Source organism: Blennius ocellaris, assembly GCF_963422515.1.
Source record: "Blennius ocellaris genome assembly, contig: SCAFFOLD_93, whole genome shotgun sequence".
Taxonomy (NCBI): domain Eukaryota; kingdom Metazoa; phylum Chordata; class Actinopteri; order Blenniiformes; family Blenniidae; genus Blennius; species Blennius ocellaris.
The window spans coordinates 94,054-114,986 of NW_027662270.1; the positions used below are offsets into that span (position 1 = coordinate 94,054).

Sequence of the window (20,933 nt, forward strand, 5' to 3'; positions counted from 1 at the left end):
CTCCGCGCCGCCACTGGAGAGCTGGCGGCAAAGAGACGTCAGGACCTCCAGAACGCTGAAGACACGGGGACGCTCAGAGCTCTGGAGGAGAGACTCCTGCAGGCGATGCAGGAGAGGGACGGGCTGCTGGATGAGAAGGAGGCTCTGCAGCATGAGAACGAGTCCCTCCACACTAAATACATTGCCCTGCAGCACGAGAAGGAGGCTCTGCTGGATGAGAAGGAGACCCTGCGGCATGAGAAGGAGGCCCTGCAGCATGAGAAGGAGATCGTGCAGTATGAGAAGGAGACTGTGCAGCACGAGAAGGAGGCCCTGCAGTATGAGAAGGAGTCCTTGCAGCATGAGAAGCAGACCCTGCAGCATGAGAACAAGACTCTTCAGCATGAAAAGGAAACCCTGCAGCATGAGAACAAGTCCCGGCAGCGTGAGAACAATACCCTGCAACAAGAGAACAATACCCTGCTGATAGAGAACGATACCCTGCAGCATGAGAACAATACCCTGCTGAAGGAGAACGAGATCCTGGATCAGAAGAAGGCGAACCTCTACGGTGAGTGCCACAACCTGCAGGACGTGAAGACGAGGCTGCTGGAGGCCAACGAGCTCTTAGAGGCAGAACTCCAGACCGAGAACAAGCCGAAGCGAGGATTCTGGAGACGACTCTTCAAAGAGCGCTGAACCGCGGCGTCAGAGAGAGGGAGGCCAGAGGGACGGTGGGGGAGGACAAGAAGGATGCAGAGAACATAAGAGAGTCAGAAGAGCGGAACAAGGGACATATGCACCTGGCGAGAGAGAGAGTAGGAAGTGATGGTACGGCTGGTTCCAGGTCAGTAAGAAGTGACCAAAAGAGCGGTCGCTCACTTCTACTACCTGCCGTGGCAAAAACGTCCAGGACAGACTCTTCAGTAAGATTCTCTTCAGACTTCAGACTCTCTGGTTCCATCCATTCGTCCATCCGTCCTTCTGTCCATATTCGTCTTTTGGCTCAGCTCCTTCTTCACCACCCCAGACCGATACGACGCCCACATAACTGCAGACGCTACACTGATCCGCCTGTCGATCTCGCGCTCCATCTTCCCCCCCCACGCCTGAACAAGACCCAGAGATACTGGAACTCCTCCACTTGGGACAAGGGCACTCCACCGACCTGGAGGGGGCAAGCCTCCATGTTCCGGTGGAGAACCAGGGCCTCGGATTTAGAGGTGCTGATCCTCATCCCAGGTGTTTGACACTCGGCTGCGAACCGCGGCAGTGCAACCCTGAAGGCCCAGGTTCGATGAAGCCAACAGAACCACATCATCTGCAAAGACGAGATCCTCTGGGTCCCAAACCGGATTCCTCCGGTCCCTGGCTGTGCCTAGAGAGTCTGTCCATGTAGGTGATGAACAGAACCGGAGACAAAGGACAGTCCTGTTCTGGTGAACTTGCTCCCTGTTTGGTTGGTGAAATGTCTTTGGTTGTGGTGAATGATTGCTTGTGATGTTCAAAATAAAATAACATTTGAAAAAATGAAATGAAAGGCGTTCAGAGCTTAACTATGAAGTCAAAATCCACCGCGGAAAATAAAAAAACTCAAATAATCTCAATTGATCAAAAAAAAAACAATGATTTAATTTTGTCTACATTTTACTAAAAAAAAGGTTTTGCTCAAAAAAAGTATGGTCTCAGTTAAACGACTCACAACTGACTTCAGTAAGGTGATTGGTCAGTTGATACCATGTGGTATGTATGTTTGGAAAGGCGGCCTCTGATTGGTCCGTAACTCTGACTCATCCTGATGCGTTCAAATGCTGAAGCGGAGACGAGGAGTTTGGACAATTTTCTTTCCAAGATGTTAAGAAATTCTACCTGCAGGATATCTATAGACCAGGGGTCGGCAACCTCTAATGCTCAAAGAGCCATTTGGTCCCAGTCAACACTGAACACAACACCCAAAGTGCCGCACACATTTTATTTTGACAGTCCCACAGGAAGACCATGCCAGGACGACACGACACACAAAACCTTCTTCACTGCTGGTTGACAACTTACAACTAATAAACTAAACTACATGAACTAAGAACAAAAACACAATTATTACCAAACTACAAACCTAGTATAACCCCAATAATTACATTTAAAACACCACAAACAGAAACTCCCATAATGCATTGCAGCTCTCAGCTCCTTTGTTGCTACACATTATTAAAATGGAAGATAAATGTGGAGATCTGGATTGTTAGAACCATGAGTGTGATGGTGTGTCTTTAATGTCCTGTAGTTGTTGTGTGATTCACTAGAATGTTCCGTCACTCTCAACAAGTCTGCAATGAACCTCCTGGAACTGTCGGCTTTTACTGTGAAAGGTACAGGAAGCTCCCAGCTTCAGACACCAGTTGAGCCGCTGTCATGACCTGCAGCCGCGATTCTACGTTCTTCATCCGTTATTGTTGTAATGACGTTACATCACTGCTCGTTCACGACCCTACGTTTTACCACTCTTTGTGGCGGGACTGCGCTCTGGGTGGCCTTGCCTCCATACGTCCCTCTCTGGGTGGCTTTGCCTCCTTACGTCCCTCCGGGATGAACTGTAGTGGGACGGAGGCTCCAGGAGCCGCAGTGGAGGGATCAAAGAGCCGCATGGCTCCAGAGCCGCGGGTTGCCGACCCCTGCTATAGACCTATGATCTATCTAACTTTTACATTTCTAAAATGTTGACACACGTTGGGTGTCAGGTCGGGGCTGCCGGCACCTGATTCTGAAATAAATAAGAATAATTGAATAACTGAAGATGAGGAACTTTGACTCAATTTGGCAAATATTTCGTAAAATGCTGAATCCTGCGTCTGTAGAAACCAAACATAGCGGTTCACTGCATTCTGTGTGTTTCAGTGGATCTTTTTGAAATCCAAGAGATTCGTCCGGGAAGAAACTCCAAAGACTTCGAACGCTTCAAAGACGGGAAGGACAAACATGATGAGAACACCTGCTTCACCATCTTCTACGGCTCCCAATTCGTCCTTAACACCCTCAGTCTGGGAGGTCAGTGGAGGAAGGTGCTCTATAATCTGATGTTAGAGGAGGAAGATGCTCTATAATCTGGTGTTAGAGGAGGGAGATGCTCTATAATCTGGTGTTAGAGGAGGAAGATGCTCTATAATCTGGTGTTAGAGATGAAGATACTCTATAATCTGATGTTAGAGGAGGAAGATGCTCTATAATCTGGATTAGAGGGGGAAGATGCTCTATAATCTGGATTAGAGGAGGAAGGTGCTCTATAATCTGGTGTTAGGAGGAAGATGCTCTATAATCTGGTGTTAAGAGGAAGATGCTCTATAATCTGGATTAGAGGAGGAAGATGCTCTATAATCTGATGTTAGAGGGGGACGATGCTCTATAATCTGGATTAGAGGAGGAAGATGCTCTATAATCTGGATTAGAGGAGGAAGGTGCTCTATAATCTGGATTAGAGGAGGAAGGTGCTCTATAATCTGGTGTTAGGAGGAAGATGCTCTATAATCTGGTGTTAGGAGGAAGATGCTCTATAATCTGGATTAGAGGAGGAAGATGCTCTATAATTTGGTGTTAGAGGAAGAAGGTTCTCTATAATCTGGTGTTAGGAGGAAGATGCTCTATAATCTGGTGTTAGGAGGAAGATGCTCTATAATCTGGATTAGAGGAGGAAGATGGTCTATAATCTGGTGTTAGAGGAGGAAGATGCTCTATAATCTGGATTAGAGGAGGAAGATGCTCTATAATCTGATGTTAGAGGGGGACGATGCTCTATAATCTGGATTAGAGGAGGAAGATGCTCTATAATCTGGTATTCGAGGAGGAAGATGCTCTATAATCTGGTGTTAGATGAGGAAGGTGCTCTATAATCTGGTGTTAGAGGAGGAACATGCTCTATAATCTGGTGTTAGAGGGGGAAGATGCTCTATAATCTGATATTAGAGGAGGAAGATGCTCTATAATCTGGATGTAGTTTCCAAGTGTTACTTTCAGGAAGTACTTGCCAAAAAAGTAACTACTTGGTAATTAACCAGATTCCTGAATTGTAGCATTGCAGCTGAAGTAGTAATGTAATGGAAGCAGGTAACTAGATTACTTGTTGCTCGTCTCCAGCCGACTCGCTGGACGAAGCCCAGAAGTGACTGATTGGACTGGAGCTGCTCAGAGAGGAAACCTGGCTGCTCCCACTCCGGTCCTCATAGAGAGGCACACACACACACACACACACACACACACACACACACACACACACACACACACACACACATCCACACACGCGAACACACTCACACACACACACGTGCACACACACACACACACACACGTGCACACACACACACACACACACACGTGCACACACACACACACACACGTGCACACACACACACACACACACACACACACACGTGTTCTGCTGAAGGGGGCGTAGCCTGTTGACGCGGCGTGTTGCTGAAGGGGGCGGAGCCTGTTGACGCGGTGTTCTGCTAAAGGGGGCGGAGCCTGTTGACGCGGCGTGTTGCTGAAGGGGGCGGAGCCTGTTGACGCGGCGTGTTACTGAAGGGGCGGAGCCTGTTGACGCGGTGTCTTTCTGTCCCCAGCATCTCCATGAAGGAGGTGAAGGCTCTGCTGCCGCTGATGAACTACAAGGCTCCCGGCTCCCGGGCGCTGAAGGACAAGTTCCTGGTAGAACGCCGGGAGGGGGCGGAGCCAAGAGGGGGCGGAGCCAAGAGTCTTCACCCCTCCGCTTGTCTCGGTGTCGTTCACGTTCGGTTCTAGAGATCAGACCTCCTGCAGTCAGGAGGCGCTGAGGCCTGAAACTGTCTGACCAGAGAGGAAGTGAAGAAGAAACATGACTCACTGATTGGTCCAGACCGATAGAGGAAGCCCCGCCTCTTTAGCCCGTGGCGGCTAGGCTAGTTAGCTCTTGGTGATATATAGTCTTCGTACCAGATATCAATGAGTCTTCCTCTCTTCTTCTTCCTCTCTGCTTCCTTCTCTACTTCCTCTCTTCTTCTTTCTCTACTTCCTCTCTTCTTCCTCTCTACTTCCTCTTGTCACGGTTCACTCTCAGAGACTCAGGTGCGGACAGAAACACAGCAATCAGGAATACTCTCATAACACTTTATTAATAAGTGATGAGGCAAAGAACTCAAAACCAAAAACCCAAGGAAAGCAAAACTCTAGTGAGACAGAACTAATGACAACCCAGGTACTTTACCCAACAAAACTATAAGGACCCAGTGGGAGACTAAGGAGCACACTGCCCGGAATGAAGCGGCAAATGCGGAGTGGCGTGGCCGGAGCTGGAGGACACGGGAGGTGGAGTGGTGCTGAAGCCGTTGGAGTGGGCCAAGGACAGAGTTACAGGCAGGAGCTTGGTGCAGCAGGGTGGGTCCGGTACTGCAGCAGAGGAGAGGCAGACTTAACACAGAGGCACACAGACTGAGGCAAGGCAAGGCAAGGCAAGGCAAGGCAAGGCAAGGCAGAGCAGGGTCCCACTAACTGTTGGTAGTTCTACGGTCCGACGCCAAGTCTTCATCTGATGCCAGCTTTATAGAGGGAAAGGTGCATTGTTGGGTGAAGCCACACCCTGCTGCAGGTGAGAGACCTCAGGTAATCAGCACTGCACTCCACCTCACACAGCATGCAGCACACGCCCACCTGGGAAAAAGGAAAGGAGGGAGGGGGGAGGGAAAAATGCTGCCACTAGGCAGAGCCAGAGGTGGAGGTCATGACACCTCTCTTCTTCTTCCTCTCTGCTTCCTTCTCTTCTTCCTCTCTTCTTCTTCCTCTCTTCTTCCTCTCTTCTTCCTCTCTTCTTCTTCCTCTCTTCTTCCTCTCTTCTTCTTCTTCTCTACTTCCTTCTCTACTTCCTCTCTTCTTCCTCTCTACTTCCTCTCTGCTTCCTTCTCTACTTCCTCTCTTCTTCTTCCTCTCTACTTCCTCTCTGCTTCCTTCTCTACTTCCTCTCTTCTTCCTTCTCTTCTTCTTCCTCTCTTCTTCTTCCTCCTCCTCTTCAGCTGTGTACTTCAGCTGTGTGTCTTGTGTACAGGAAGTGGGGGCGAAGAAGGAGCGTCTGGACTTGGAACAGTTCCACAAGTTCTACAACTTGATCCTGTTTGAGCAAAACGAAGTAACGACGTCGTTTCCTGTTTCTTCTTCCTTCCAATCGTTTTCCGTTCTGAAACTTTGCTTTTCTTCCAGATTCTGGACGAGTTCAAGAAGGAGGCGTGTCCCTTCATCCTGGGGTGAGACTCTTCCTCCTCCTCCTCCTCCTCCTCTTCCTCCTCCTCCTCCTCTTCCTCTTCCTCCTCCTCTTCCTCCTCCTCTTCCTCCTCCTCTTACTCCTCCTCTTCTTCCTCCTTCTCCTCTTCCTCCTCCTGCTCTTCCTCCTCTTCCTCCTCCTCCTCCTCCTCCTCTTCTTCCCCCTCCTCCTCCTCCTCCTCCTCCTCTTCCTCCTCCTCTTCTTCTTCCTCCTCCTCCTCCTCCTCCTCCTCCTCATCACTCCATGTCTCCTTCTTCTATTTATTTCAGTTTTTTTTTCTTTCAGTTGTTTTCTTTGTGTTTTTTTACTTCAGTGTGTCTGTTTGTCTTTGTCATTTTGTTTTTTGTTTATTTTGTGTGTCTTTATTGTTCCGTGTGCTTTTCTTGTTGTTGTTGTTGTTTTGTGGTCTTTGTGTTTCGCTGAAGTTGCTTTTATCTCTTTATCTCTTTGTCTCATATTTCTTTTTTTTCCCGTGGTTTTTGTTTCCTGCTAGTTGAACTTGTTTACTTGTTCGTAGTTATTGTGCATCTCTGTAGTGATATTTATCTTTTTATAGTCGTTTTTCGTCTCTTTGCGTCAGTTTTCATCTGCAGTTTTGTGTTTTTCCGTCTCTTTATGACCTTAATGTCTCTGTGATATTTAGTATTTCTGTAGTTTGTCTTTCTCGTCGTTTTGTGTCTTTCAGTGGTTTTCTGTCTTTTTAAAATAGTTTTGTATTCCTGTCTTTACTTTGTGTTCGTTGTTTGTTTTCTTTGCCTTTTATTTCTCTTTGTACTCATGTTTTGTGTTTTTGTAGTTGTGCCTGTTTGAAGTGAGTTTGTCTGTAGTTTTGAGGGTTTTTTTGCATTTTCTTTTGTTCCTTTATTGGTTTGTGGTATTTTTGGTTGAGGCGGAGTGTTTCTCACGGATATCACTTTGTACTCAGATATTCTACGTTACGTGTATTAATACAGAGACTTTTCTCCGCAGTAACACAGATAAACCGGACGCTTCAGCGGTTCTGCTGCACGACTTCCAGAGGTTCCTCATCTACCACCAACAGGTAGAAGAAACATTTAATGATTTATTAACAAAGGATAAAGATGCAGGCTGTTCTAATACTAGTAATGTACTAGTACTAGTACTGTACTAATACTAATATCCTCACATGAGAATCTGGATCTTTGTGGTTATTTTTTCTCTTTTTAGTCACGTCTTCTTCTTTCTCTCTTTGAGAAGTTTCAGTTGAAACTTTTGGGTTCTAGATTATTATTTCTAGATAAACTTGCAGTTTTCTTTTTGTCATTGTGAGGCAGTATGGCAGTAGTACTGTTTCAAAGAGTCGCATTTTCCTGCCTTTTCTCTCTCTGTCATCATCAAGGATCAACACATTACGTTCTAAGACTTTAACGACTGATCGTTTCCGAAATAAATAGAAAAAAAACCCTATAAGAACTGTCCCATACAGAGTGGATGAGAGGCTCCTGATGGAGGAGATCAAAGGAGATGCTCAGTGCTTCAAAGGGATGTAGCTACCTGACATATGAGCTAACATGCTAGTGACGCTAAATCGGTTCTACAAGCAAAATGTGGTGTTGGTGAAGGTCTGCGCTCTACCGAGTGTAGCTCTAGGTTGGGTTTTTTTTTTTGGGGGGGGGGGGGGGTTCGATTGTGGAGGACTTGTACTGATCCGCTGCTCCTCAGGAGTCGTGGGCCAGCGACCTGAACCAGGTCCGAGAGCTGATGACCACCTTCATCGACGACACCATGAGGAAGACCAACGACCCCGAGTTCACCGTCAGCGAGGTGCCGCCGCCGCCGCCGCCGGAGGAGGAGGAGGAGGGGGAGGAGCTTGGAGATCAAAGCCTTTAAATCCTCTCCTCCGTGTGTCTCCTCCTCAGTTCCTGTCTTTCCTGTTCTCCAAGGAGAACTCGGTGTGGGACGACAAGTTCTCCCTGATCAACAACCTGGACATGAACAACCCTCTGTCCCACTACTGGATCAGCTCCTCCCACAACACGTCAGCACACACACACACACACACACACACACACACACACACACACACACACACACACACACACACACACACACACACCCTGACGTGCTGCTTCCTGTTGCAGCTACCTGACCGGTGACCAGCTCCGCAGCGAGTCGTCCACCGAGGCCTACGTCCGCTGCCTCCGCCTCGGCTGCCGCTGTGTGGAACGTTAGTGACACACCGAGGGAAACGTTGTGTTGTGCTTGTTGTTGTCTTTTCCCGTTTTCAGCATTTCGTTTGGGTTGTTTGTTTTGTTTGCTTGTTTTGTTTCGGGTTTATAGTTCCCTGTCTTTTTGTTGTCGTTTTGTGTCTGGAGTTACTTTGTCTTTTATCTTCACTTGTTCATTTACATCAATGTGAATTAACATTGTGTTGCATTGTGTTGTGTAACGTTGTGTCGTGTCGTGTCGTGTGGTGTTATGTTGTGTAACATTGTGTTGTGTTGTGTTGCATTGTGTTGTGTTGTGTAACGTTGTGTTGCATTGGGTTGTGTTGCACTGTGTTGTGTTGTGTAACTTTGTGTTTTGTTGTGTAATGTTGTATTGTGTTGTGTTGCATTGTGTTGTGTAACACTGTGTCCTGTCGTGTCGTGTCGTGTGGTGTTATGTTGTGTAACGTTGTGTTGTGTTGTGTGGTGTCATGTTGTGTAACATTGTGTAACGTTGTGTTGTGTAATGTTGTGTTGTATTGTGTAACGTTGTGTGGTGTGGTGCAGTGGACTGCTGGGAGGGCCCCGGGGAGCCCATCATCACACACGGTTGGACTCGAACAACCAAGATCAAGTTTGAAGACGTCGTTAAAGCCATAAACCAACACGCCTTCGTCGCCTCAGAGTAAGAGCCTCCACTGGTTCCACTGGTTCCACTGGTTCCACTGGTTCCACTGGTTTAACTGGTTCCACTGGTCTAACTGGTTTCACTAGTTTAACTGGTTCCACTGGTTTCACTAGTTTAACTGGTTCCACTGGTTTAACTGGTGTCACTGGTTTAACTGGTGTCACTGGTTCCACTGGATTAACTGGTTTAACTGGTGTCACTGGTTTAACTGGTATTACTGGTTCCACTGGTTTAACTGGTGTCACTGGTTTAACTGGTGTCACTGGTTCCACTGGTTTAACTGGTGTCACTGGTTTAGCTGGTTTAACTGGTGTCCCTGGTTTGACTGGTTTCACTGGTTTAACTGGTGTCACTGGTTCCACTGGTTTAACTGGTGTCACTGGTTTAACTAGTTTAACTGGTGTCACTGGTTCCACTGGTCTAACTGGTTGCGCTGGTTTAACGGGTGTCACTGGTTTAGCTGGTTTAACTAGTTTCACTGGTTTCACTGGTTTCACTGGTTTAGCTGGTTTAACTGATTTAACTAGTTTAACTGGTGTAACTAGTTTCACTGGTTTCACTTGTTTAACTGGCTGGTCAGAACTGGTTTTGTAACTGGCTGGTTTAACTGGCTGGTTTAACTGGCTTCATGCGTCTTTCTCGGTTTGGTCATCATGTTGTTTCCTGCTCAGCCTTTTATCTTGTTACTCTGTTACTTTCTTCACTTCCTGTTTCTTTGTGGTTGTTTTGTTACTTTGTTGTCACTTTGTTGTTTACCAGTCCATGTTGCAGACGAGCTGACGGGTCTTCACCTCGTCTTGTTTAAACACGTAGGAAACACGTTGCTGTGTTGCCGTTGCTCATGTTGCCGTTGCTCATGTTGCTCACGTTGCTCATGTTGCTCACGTTGCCCATGTTGCCCACGTTGCCCAGCTTCCCGCTCATCCTGTCCATCGAGGAGCACTGTCCCCTGGAGCAGCAGCACCAGATGTCCCGGATCTTCAGGGACGTGTTCGGGGACAAGCTGCTGATGGACGCCGTGGACCAGCAGGCGGAGCAGCTGCCGTCCCCCACCCAGCTGAAGGGCAAGATCATCCTCAAGGTACGCAACTCCACAGGGGGGGCGGGGCCTCAGGGGGCGGGGCCTCAGGGTGAGGGGGACAGAGGGCGGTCCATGACCCGGTCTGTTTGTGTCCCTGGAGCAGCACAAGAAGCTGAGCGTGGACGGGGACGGGACCACCAAGGACTTCAGGAAGGGCCAGAAGCAGGGGGACCTGGACATATGGGACCCCGTGGACCAGGTAGGGCCACGCCCACAACCCCACACCTGGAGACTCTGATTGGTCCCGCAGGACTACACGTTTACACCAGGTCCTCTTCGGCCGACTGGACTCTAGTTCTGTCGGGGACTGTCCTGGTACCAGGTACTGTCCTGGTACCAGGTAGTACGGTCAGGGACTGTTCTGGTACCAGGTACTGTCCTGGTACCAGGTAGTACTGTCAGGGACTGTTCTGGTACCAGGTACTGTCCTGGTACCAGGCTCTGTCCTGGTAGCAGGTACTGTCCTGGTACCAGGTAGTACTGTCAGGGACTGTTCTGGTACCAGGTACTGTCCTGGTACCATGTATTGTCCTGGGGACAGTCTCTGGTGGACTGAGAACTGTCCTGACACCAGGTACTGTCCTGGTACCAGGTGAAAAGGGAGATGTATTGTATTGTATTATGTAACAATGTATTCGTTTTCTGTGTTGTTGTATCGTTTGGTTTTCGCTCCAGTTCAGTTTCTCTTGTCTCGTTAACTCTTTTTGTTGTCGTCATTTTCTCGTATTTTGTCATCTTTTTATGTCTTTTTTATTTGTTTTGTGTCTTTATTTCTTTGTTTTTTTTCACGAGAGGAACAATATTTCTCCCCAGTTTTGTGTTTTTCTTGTCAAGTCTTGTTTTCTTGTCGAGTTCGACGATTGTTTTGACAATTGTGTCTCTACGATCGAGACGTTCTCCCTCAGGGAGGATGGCGTCCTCAGGGGGATTCCTGTCTCCTTCCACCTCCACGGGGTCCAGGGGGTCCAGGGGGTCCAGGGGGTCCAGGGGGCAGCCCGGGACAGAGCTGGCCCTCTTCACCAGTTTGTTCAGTCTGTTCCTGTCTGCAGCCGTGGTGCTGCTGCTCCAGCAGACCACTCCCTTACAGATGGCTGCTGTCCCCACAGAGGACAGCTCCCTGATGTCCCCATGGCAGAGAACTTCTGCAGGTGACCAGGTCAGAGACACTGTCCCCTGTGGGGCCCCTGTACTGCAGGTGACCAGGTCAGAGACGCTGTCCCCTGTGGGGCCCCCGTAATGCAGGTGACCAGGTCAGAGACGCTGTCCCCTGTGGGGCCCCCGTACTGCAGGTGACCAGGTCAGAGACGCTGTCCCCTGTGGGGCCCCCGTACTGCAGGTGACCAGGTCAGAGACGCTGTCCCCTGTGGGGCCCCCGTACTGCAGGTGACCAGGTCAGAGACGCTGTCCCCTGTGGGGCCCCCGTACTGCAGGTGACCAGGTCAGAGACACTGTCCCCTGTGGGGCCCCCGTACTGCAGGTGACCAGGTCAGAGACGCTGTCCCCTGTGGGGCCCCCGTACTGCAGGTGACCAGGTCAGAGACACTGTCCTCTGTGGGGCCCCCGTACTGTAGGTGACCAGGTCAGAGACGCTGTCCCCTGTGGGGCCCCCGTACTGCAGGTGACCAGGTCAGAGACACTGTCCCCTGTGGGGCCCCCGTACTGCAGGTGACCAGGTCAGAGACACTGTCCCCTGTGGGGCCCCCGCACTGCAGGTGACCAGGAATGAATTCAGTGATAAAGTCTGATAAGTGTTGTAGTGCATACTGGATATTATTTTTACATGTAAATTACAATAGAGGACATTTGGGAAACTGGACCAGCCAGACAAAACCAGAGCAACCTGACGTTACAGTTGAGGTTAATATTAATAGACCCCCTTTTTTTCCAAAGAATTCCCTAGTGCCGTTTAATAGATCAAGGAATGTTTAACACAGCTTTTCAAAATATTCTAGTTTTATTCTGGATGCTTACATTATTTTACTTTACTTACAGAAACAAAATTATTTGACAAAAACCAAAAACTACCAGCGTCAAAATTATGAACCCCCATTCAGAACTGACCTTTTAATTGAGCCAAAGCACAAACCATTGTTTTGCTGTAAGTTTGTAATGCTCACAGCTTGTAATCAACCAATCAAGTTCAATTGGCCGACACTTTACACCATGTGACCCTCATTTAGTGGTCACTTGAGAAAACATCAAGCAGCGTTGAACGGATCCTCTCACAAAACTCACACAACCACACACATTGGAACGTGGTGCAGGACGAGGTTTTGTGTGACGGAAATGTGTGTGTGTGTGTGTGTGTGTGTGTGTGTGTGTGTGTGTGTGTGTGTGTGTGTGTGTGTGTGTGTGTGGTGGTATGCGCAGGTGCCTTCCTGGGTTTGGCTGGCTATGTTGACGCCTCACTCACACTGTTGAGTGAGGTGATTGGCTGATTGGCTCAGTGTCTGATTGGCTGATTGGCTCAGTGTCTGATTGGCTGATTGGCTGATTGGCTCAGTGTGTGATTGGCTGATTGGCTGATTGGCTCGGTGTCTGGTTGGCTGATTGGCTGATTGGCTGATTGGCTGATTGGCTGATTGGCTGATTGGCTCGGTGAGTGACCAGGAAGTAATAAAGGCCAAAAGGCTGTTGGTGTTTGCACGTGGTGCTTTTGTTAAACAACAGCCTCTGTTTGGGGGTTACTTTTTAACTTGTTGGATTTCTTTTGGTTTGTTCACTAATTTGTAAATGTAAAGAACTGACTTCTCAGCCTGCCCTTTGTTTTCTCTTATCTTCAGCAGCGGTGACACTTTGTCTGTCCACACCATGAACCTGGTTCACCTAAACCAGATGTTTCTGGCCTGTCGTCCACACCATGAAAACGGTTCAGCTAAACCAGATGTTTCTGGCCTGTCGTCCACACCATGAACCTGGTTCACCTAAACCAGATGTTTCTGGCCTGTCGTCCACACCATGAAAACGGTTCAGCTAAACCAGATGTTTCTGGCCTGTCGTCCACACCATGAACCTGGTTCACCTAAACCAGATGTTTCTGGCCTGTCGTCCACACCTGGAACCTGGTTAACCAAAACCAGATGTTTCTGGCCTGTCGTCCACACCTGGAACCTGGTTCACCTAAACCAGATGTTTCTGGCCTGTCGTCCAGACCTGGAACCTGGTTAACCTAAACCAGATGTTTCTGGCCTGTCGTCCACACCTGGAACCTGGTTAACCTAAACCAGATGTTCCTGGCCTGTCGTCCACACCATGAAAACGGTTCAGCTAAACCAGATGTTTCTGGCCTGTCGTCCACACCATGAACCTGGTTCACCTAAACCAGATGTTTCTGGCCTGTCGTCCACACCTGGAACCTGGTTAACCAAAACCAGATGTTTCTGGCCTGTTGTCCACACCTGGAACCTGGTTCACCTAAACCAGATGTTTCTGGCCTGTCGTCCAGACCTGGAACCTGGTTAACCTAAACCAGATGTTTCTGGCCTGTCGTCCACACCTGGAACCTGGTTAACCTAAACCAGATGTTTCTGGCCTGTCGTCCACACCAGGAACCTGGTTAACCTAAACCAGATGTTTCTGGCCTGTCGTCCACACCTGGAACCTGGTTAACCTAAACCAGATGTTTCTGGCCTGTCGTCCACACCTGGAACCTGGTTTCACCTAAACCAGATGTTTCTGGCCTGTCGTCCACACCTGGAACCTGGTTAACCTAAACCAGATGTTCCTGGCCTGTCGTCCACACCTGGAACCTGGTTAACCTAAACCAGATGTTCCTGGCCTGTCGTTCACACCTGGAACCTGGTTTCACCTAAACCAGATGTTTCTGGCCTGTCGTCCACACCTGGAACCTGGTTAACCTAAACCAGATGTTTCTGGCCTGTCATCCACACCTGGAACCTGGTTAACCTAAACCAGATGTTTCTGGCCTGTCGTCCACACCAGGGACCTGGTTTCACCTAAACCAGATGTTTCTGGCCTGTCGTCCACACCAGGGACCTGGTTTCACTTAAACCAGATGTTCCTGGCCTGTCGTCCACACCTGGAACCTGGTTAACCTAAACCAGATGTTTCTGGCCTGTCGTCCACACCTGGAACCTGGTTAACCTAAACCAGATGTTTCTGGCCTGTCGTCCACACCTGGAACCTGGTTAACCTAAACCAGATGTTTCTGGCCTGTCATCCACACCTGGAACCTGGTTAACCTAAACCAGATGTTTCTGGCCTGTCGTCCACACCAGGGACCTGGTTTCACCTAAACCAGATGTTTCTGGCCTGTCGTCCACACCAGGGACCTGGTTTCACTTAAACCAGATGTTCCTGGCCTGTCGTCCACACCTGGAACCTGGTTAACCTAAACCAGATGTTTCTGGCCTGTCGTCCACACCTGGAACCTGGTTAACCTAAACCAGATGTTTCTGGCCTGTCGTCCACACCTGGAACCTGGTTAACCTAAACCAGATGTTCCTGGCCTGTCGTCCACACCTGGAACCTGGTTAACCTAAACCAGATGTTTCTGGCCTGTCGTCCACACCTGGAACCTGGTTTCACCTAAACCAGATGTTTCTGGCCTGTCGTCCACTCCTGGAACCTGGTTAACCTAAACCAGATGTTCCTGGTCCGTCATCCACACCAGGAACCTGGTTCAGCTAAACCAGATGTTCCTGGCCCGTCGTCCACACCAAAACCTGGTTCACCTAAACCAGATGTTCCTGGCCCGTCGTCCACACCAAAACCTGGTTCACCTAAACCAGATGTTCCTGGCCTGTTGTCCACACCAAAACCTGGTTCACCTAAACCAGATGTTCCTGGCCTGTCGTCCACACCAGGAACCTGGTTCACCTAAACCAGATGTTCCTGGCCTGTCGTCCACACCAGGAACCTGGTTCACCTAAACCAGATGTTCCTGGCCTGTCGTCCACACCAGGAACCTGGTTCACCTAAACCAGATGTTCCTGGCCTGTCGTCCACACCAAAGCCTGGTTCACCTAAACCAGATGTTCCTGGCCTGTCGTCCACACCAGGAACCTGGTTCACCTAAACCAGATGTTCCTGGCCTGTCGTCCACACCAGGAACCTGGTTCACCTAAACCAGATGTTCCTGGCCTGTCGTCCACACCAGGAACCTGGTTCACCTAAACCAGCTGTTTCTGGCCTGTCGTCCACACCAGGAACCTGGTTCACCTAAACCAGATGTTTCTGGCCTGTCGTCCACACCAAGAACCTGGTTCACCTAATCCAGATGTTCCTGGCCTGTCGTCCACACCAGGAACCTGGTTCACCTAAACCAGATGTTCCTGGCCTGTCGTCCACACCAAAACCTGGTTCACCTAAACCAGATGTTCCTGGCCTGTCGTCCACACCAGGAACCTGGTTCACCTAAACCAGATGTTCCTGGCCTGTCGTCCACACCAGGAACCTGGTTCACCTAAACCAGGAACCTGGTTCACCTAAACCAGATGTTCCTGGCCCGTCATCCACACCAGGAACCTGGTTCACCTAAACTAGGAACCTGGTTCACCTAAACCAGGAACCTGGTTCACCTAAACCAGATGTTCCTGGCCCGTCATCCACACCAGGAACCTGGTTCACCTAAACCAGGAACCTGGTTCACCTAAACCAGATGTTTCTGGCCGGTCGTCCACATGAGGCGGTTTTAGAAGCAGGTTGTTTTGAACACGGGTCCCAGAGTGGGGAAATTCTACAACCCCGGCTTGTGCTGTCCAAACCCCCCCAGGGTGTGGACGACAAAGAGGATCATCTGTGGGAAAAGACGAGGTAGTGCCCCTCCCCCCCCCCCCCCCCCCCTCCCCCACCGTGGTCCGTGATGTCATCAAATCACCACAACAATCAGGGACTACAAGCTCTGGTGGAGCAGCAGAAGCTACTGACGCTAGCAGCAGAAGGACCATAGACCTATAGAACTAGTTATATACAGGTTTGTGAGCAGGAGTCTACTTCTACATTTCTATGTGCTCTGTCTTCTGTGTTTTTGGTGTTTGGTGAGTCACAGCGCCCCTCAAGGCCTGGCATGTGTACTACATGCTGTGAAGCCTGGTGTTGAGCCGTGGTCACAGTGACGTGTGGACGGAAGGTTTTTGGAGGCCGGGGAGAAACAGAGTTTCAACATGTGGATGTCGTCTAAAGTTAGTGCTTCTGTGCTGCTTCAGGTCTGGAGGCACCATGGAGGACGTCCCGTGTCCTGAACATGCCACTCTTCCAGTGGGGAAAATAGCTAAGAGAGAGTGCAAAGTGTTGGTGTTGGAGTCCGTCCAAGAGACACCCAGCAGGTAGGCAAACAGCTTGTTCACTCTTCACCATCGACTTTGGTTGTTGAAGCTTGTAAATGTCAACATGTGATGATCCTGTCAAACATCAGTTAAAGATTGTTACTGGGACGCTGTTCACTGGGTCATAGGAGGTTTAATCCATTCAAGAAGTCGAGGCATTTCTTTCTTTCTGCTTTCTTTTTAGCTTGAAGTTCAACTGTGGTATTTATCCATTGAAGGGTGATTTGTTGTGCAGCACTTACTACAAATGTAAACATAGTAAGACAGTAATATCACACAAACTCAGCAATCTTGGTCATTTAGTCAGAGGGAGTTTAGTGCAAGCAGTTGTTTAAGGTGCGTTTCCACAGAACAAGGACAAGTCAGGAATTGCAGGAATCTCAGTTCCTGACCGAGGATCAGGATTTTGACCTGAATTCTATGATTCAGTCCCCTTTTATCATGAGAAGGAACCGGTGACAGATCATCAGGAGTCATTACACACAGTCAGCATTATTGTTGCTCCTAATGGACACTGTTGCTTTCTTCTCTTTTTTTTTGGAGCAGATGAGATGAACTTTATTAATCTTTTTTTCATTTGGGAATACAATGGTACATACAAATAATATACAATAGATATAATTTCCCAGCCTTCTTTTTTCCCCCCCAAAAAAACAAGACCATGGAACAAGGGTCGAACAATAACAAAAACAGTGTTTCTAATAGTAGATATAGTAAATGTATATATTACAAGCACAAACATATGCATATTCATACACAAAAAGAATGACATACATAAGAAATACAGATAAATGTAACTTAAAAAACACAAAGACAAACAATAAAATAAATAAAATAACACCAAAATAAAATAGGGTGGGGGGGGGGGCGGTGGGTATTGGCAGCACACCGTCAGGGGGGAAGGTTTTCAAAGAGTTAAAGGAGTCCATAAAGGGTTTCCAGTTCCCAAAACACTTAGCAGTGTTACCTTTCACTGTGAACGTTGTCTTTTCCAGTTTTACAAAATACACAACATCTCTGAGCCAGCAGGCAATTGATGGTGATTTTGGAGATTTCCAAAGGAATAAAATACATCGCCTTGCTAACAGAGACGTAAAGGACAGAATATCTGACTGTTGACAGTTTAAAGGAGAAGAATCAACAGAAAGGCCAAATATAGCAAGGAAGGGACCCACTGTAATGCACTTCCCCAAAACCTGTGACATGATTGAGGAGTCGTCGTTCCAACATTTCTGTAATCTCGGGCAGAAGAAGACCATATGGTGTCTAAGTCATATAAGTACAGGTGTGAGCATGGCATTTGTCACATCGGTCCGTAACAGATACATATAAACATATAAATCTATTACTAAATCCAAATTTCTCAAGTACAGCAAAAAGATAATTCCACTCGACATGGCCGAATGCTTTCTCTACGTCAATTGAGATGACTACTTCAGGGACTGAGGAAGAATTTACTGAAAAAAATGACATTTAAGAGAGTGCGGACGTTAAAAAACAGCTGACGCCCGTTGACAAAACCATTTAGCTCCTCTGAAACAAAGGTAGGGAGAATTCTCTCAAAGCGCATGGCTAAAGCTTTGGCTAAAATGTTTGCATCAACATTTAACAAAGAAAGAGGTGCATGAAGCAGCGTCCTTGTCCTTCTTTAAAAGAAGGGTTATGGAGGCCTGCGTCAGAGTAGGAGGTAGTAAACCATTTTCAAGAGACTCATTGTACATCGAGATTAGGAGAGGAGTTAACTTATCTTCAAATCTTTTACAAAACTGGGCACAGAATCCATCGGGACCCGGGGCTTTGTGGTTTTGCATGGATCTAATGGCAGCTGTGATTGTTTGAGACGTGAGAGGCGCACCTAACACATCTGCAACTTCCAATCCCACTGTAGGGAAATTCAGATTTTCAAAGAAAGAATTCATTGGTGATGCCTCGGATGGAAATTCAGATTTATAGAGAGAGGAGTAATAGGATTTAAAAATTCTATTAATTGCGGCTGGGTCCGACGTAAGTGAGCCTGTGGAATCTCTAACTTGGGGAATCAATCGAGAAGTAGAGTTACTTTTTAACTGATGGGCTAGTAGTCTGCTTGATTTATCGCCATATTCGTAATAAGTACTGCGGGAACGTAGCAAAAGGCGTTCTGCATCTGCTGTTGTTAAAAGGTCAAGTTCTGCCTACAATTCAAGTCTCGGCTTCAGCAGGTTGGGGGATGGGTTCATAGGACTGACTTTGTCTGTGTCCATAATTTTAGCTGTAAGCTCTTGTATTTTTGCCTTACCAATTTTGACTGAATGCACTGAATAAGAGATGCTTTGTCCACGAAGATAGGCTTTCAAAGATTCCCATAAAACTGATGATGAAGATGAAATAAAGACATTAAAAGCCTCCTCAGACAAAGACAGAGGATTAAGTCTCCAGGGCGAGGAAGAGCAAGGTCGGTCAATGAATTTTATGTCTAAAGTTAGAGGGGCGTGATCTGAAATAACAATTGGTTGACATGCAGAAGTCACTTCATGAAGAAGAGAGTTGTCAACAACAACAAAATCAATGCGAGAATAGGATTGGTGTGTGTGTGAGAAAAAGGAAAGAAGTTTGGCTTGTGGGTTGCAAACCCTCCAAGGATCAACCAAGCCTTTCCTGAACGTAAGGTCAGAAACCGATTTAGCCATACGGGATTGTGCCAGGGTCCGCGGGTTTGAACGATCCAAGGAAGGATCAACAACACAATTTAAGTCACCACCCAAAAGGTGGGTGTCCAAGGAAGGTACGGAGCTAAACAACTTATTCATGAAACTGGGTTGTGATATAAAGTGCCCGCAATAATTATGTAACAACCATTTTTATCGCTTATAATCTTAGAAGCAGTAAATGGAATGTTTTTACGGACCAAAATTGCCACTCCTCTCGCCCTGGAGTTAAAGTTTGAGTGAAAGATGTCACCCACCCATGGACGTTTCAGTTTTATTTGATCCCTATCATGCAACTGAGTTTCCTGGAGGAAGCCTATAGCAATGTTAAAACGCTTTAGATGAGCAAATATCCTTGAACGCTTTACACGGCTGTTCATACCTTCAACATTCCAGCTAAGGAAGTTGTGTAAGTTAGTACTGGTCATTTACATGAGGATCAAAGGATCCACCCACCGCACCGTGGGGGGGTAATGGAAAGTAAATGATAAAAGAAAGAAAGAAAGAGAAAATAAAAGTTAAATGAATGCACAGTGATTATAGAGACAACTCAACGATAGCAGCAGCTGACTCCAATAGGAGCCATTCTCCTAGTGAGTTACTTACAGCTAGTAATGCTAAGCTTCAAAGATGAAGGGCAACCCCCTGCAATATAGTGAAATGAAAATATAAAATGCAGGGCACTTGGACAATAAAATACAGAGAAATAAATAAAAGAAAATTAAATATCCTAATTTCTAAGAGATCAAGAGCACACAATTTAGTCATATATAATGTTATCAACACTTATTTTTATATATAATGTTGCCAGCAGCACAGCAGTGATTACATAATAATTATAATAAACACAGTCAATTAAACTATTGCAGCATTGGAACAACGGTGGTTATACATGTGAAACCTATGTAGGTGCAGCGTGGTTCCTATGAGCAGCCAGTGTGTGTAAAAGTATTAACTCACCCAGGAACCTTCAATCATGTAGAGAAAAGGAAAATAGTGGTCAATGTCCTTTAATTGGTCATCGTCTGGATGAACTTCGCCTCTTGTGGAGATGTGAAGGCTCGTTGTACGCCTCTGTGGGTTATGCGCAGCCGAGCAGGGTGCAACAGTCCAAACCGAACTCCCTCAATGCCACGCAGCTGACGACGGACGTCATTGAACGCAGCACGGGCCCACGCCGTCCTGGTGGTGTGATCCAGGAAGACGGAGGTGGTCATGTTACGCTGCACCTCTGTCACGTGCTTCAGTATGGCGGATCAGGGACTGCTTTTAGTCCCGCTACTTCCCCTTGTGTTGAAGTGATAATGCTCGATAGCTTCGTTTTTAAGGCGAGCAGCTCGGTCTTAATGGAAGAGAGATTCTCACTTAAAGCCGCTTGAAGTTCAGCCAGAACTATAGTTACAACTTCGTTTTGAAGAGCAACCAGAAGCTCCGTTTTGAGTGCGGCGGCATCGGCAGCGAGAGTCGACATGCAGCTCAGCCCAGCCGGGGTGGTGAGTCACTCTGAGGCGAGGAGGTGACGTTAGCAACAGGCCGCTGAATAGGCTGAGCCTTGTTACCTGCTTTAACGGCTTTTGGTGGCATTTTCAGGGTGAAAATTGAGGCGTGTCAGTTAAAAAAGAGGATCGGACGAGTTGAGGCTTTAAAAAACACAAGGAAAATTGCCCATTTACAACTGAATTATTTCACTCAGCAGGAGCTCACCAACGCACGTCCTACACCATGCTTCGCTAAACCGGAAGTCCACACTGTTACTTTCTCTCACC

The 20,933-nt window shown here is 47.7% G+C and overlaps 1 protein-coding gene across 1 annotated transcript; it reads left to right on the forward strand.

Annotated features, from left to right (window-relative positions):
- Positions 1–807: 807 nt before the first annotated feature.
- On the forward strand, positions 808–15,972 carry LOC308147957 (1-phosphatidylinositol 4,5-bisphosphate phosphodiesterase gamma-2-like; the record flags this gene model as incomplete). The annotated part of the gene is made up of 16 exons (XM_080521351.1): positions 808–826; positions 2,872–3,021; positions 4,105–4,129; positions 4,590–4,674; positions 6,044–6,124; positions 6,196–6,239; positions 7,226–7,298; positions 7,940–8,041; positions 8,137–8,255; positions 8,359–8,444; positions 8,992–9,109; positions 10,025–10,193; positions 10,297–10,392; positions 10,444–10,462; positions 11,099–11,349; positions 15,928–15,972. The coding sequence occupies 16 exons, from the start codon at positions 808–810 to the stop codon at positions 15,970–15,972; spliced, it is 1,482 nt and encodes a 493-aa protein (XP_080377477.1).
- Between the last annotated feature and the right edge of the window lie 4,961 nt (positions 15,973–20,933).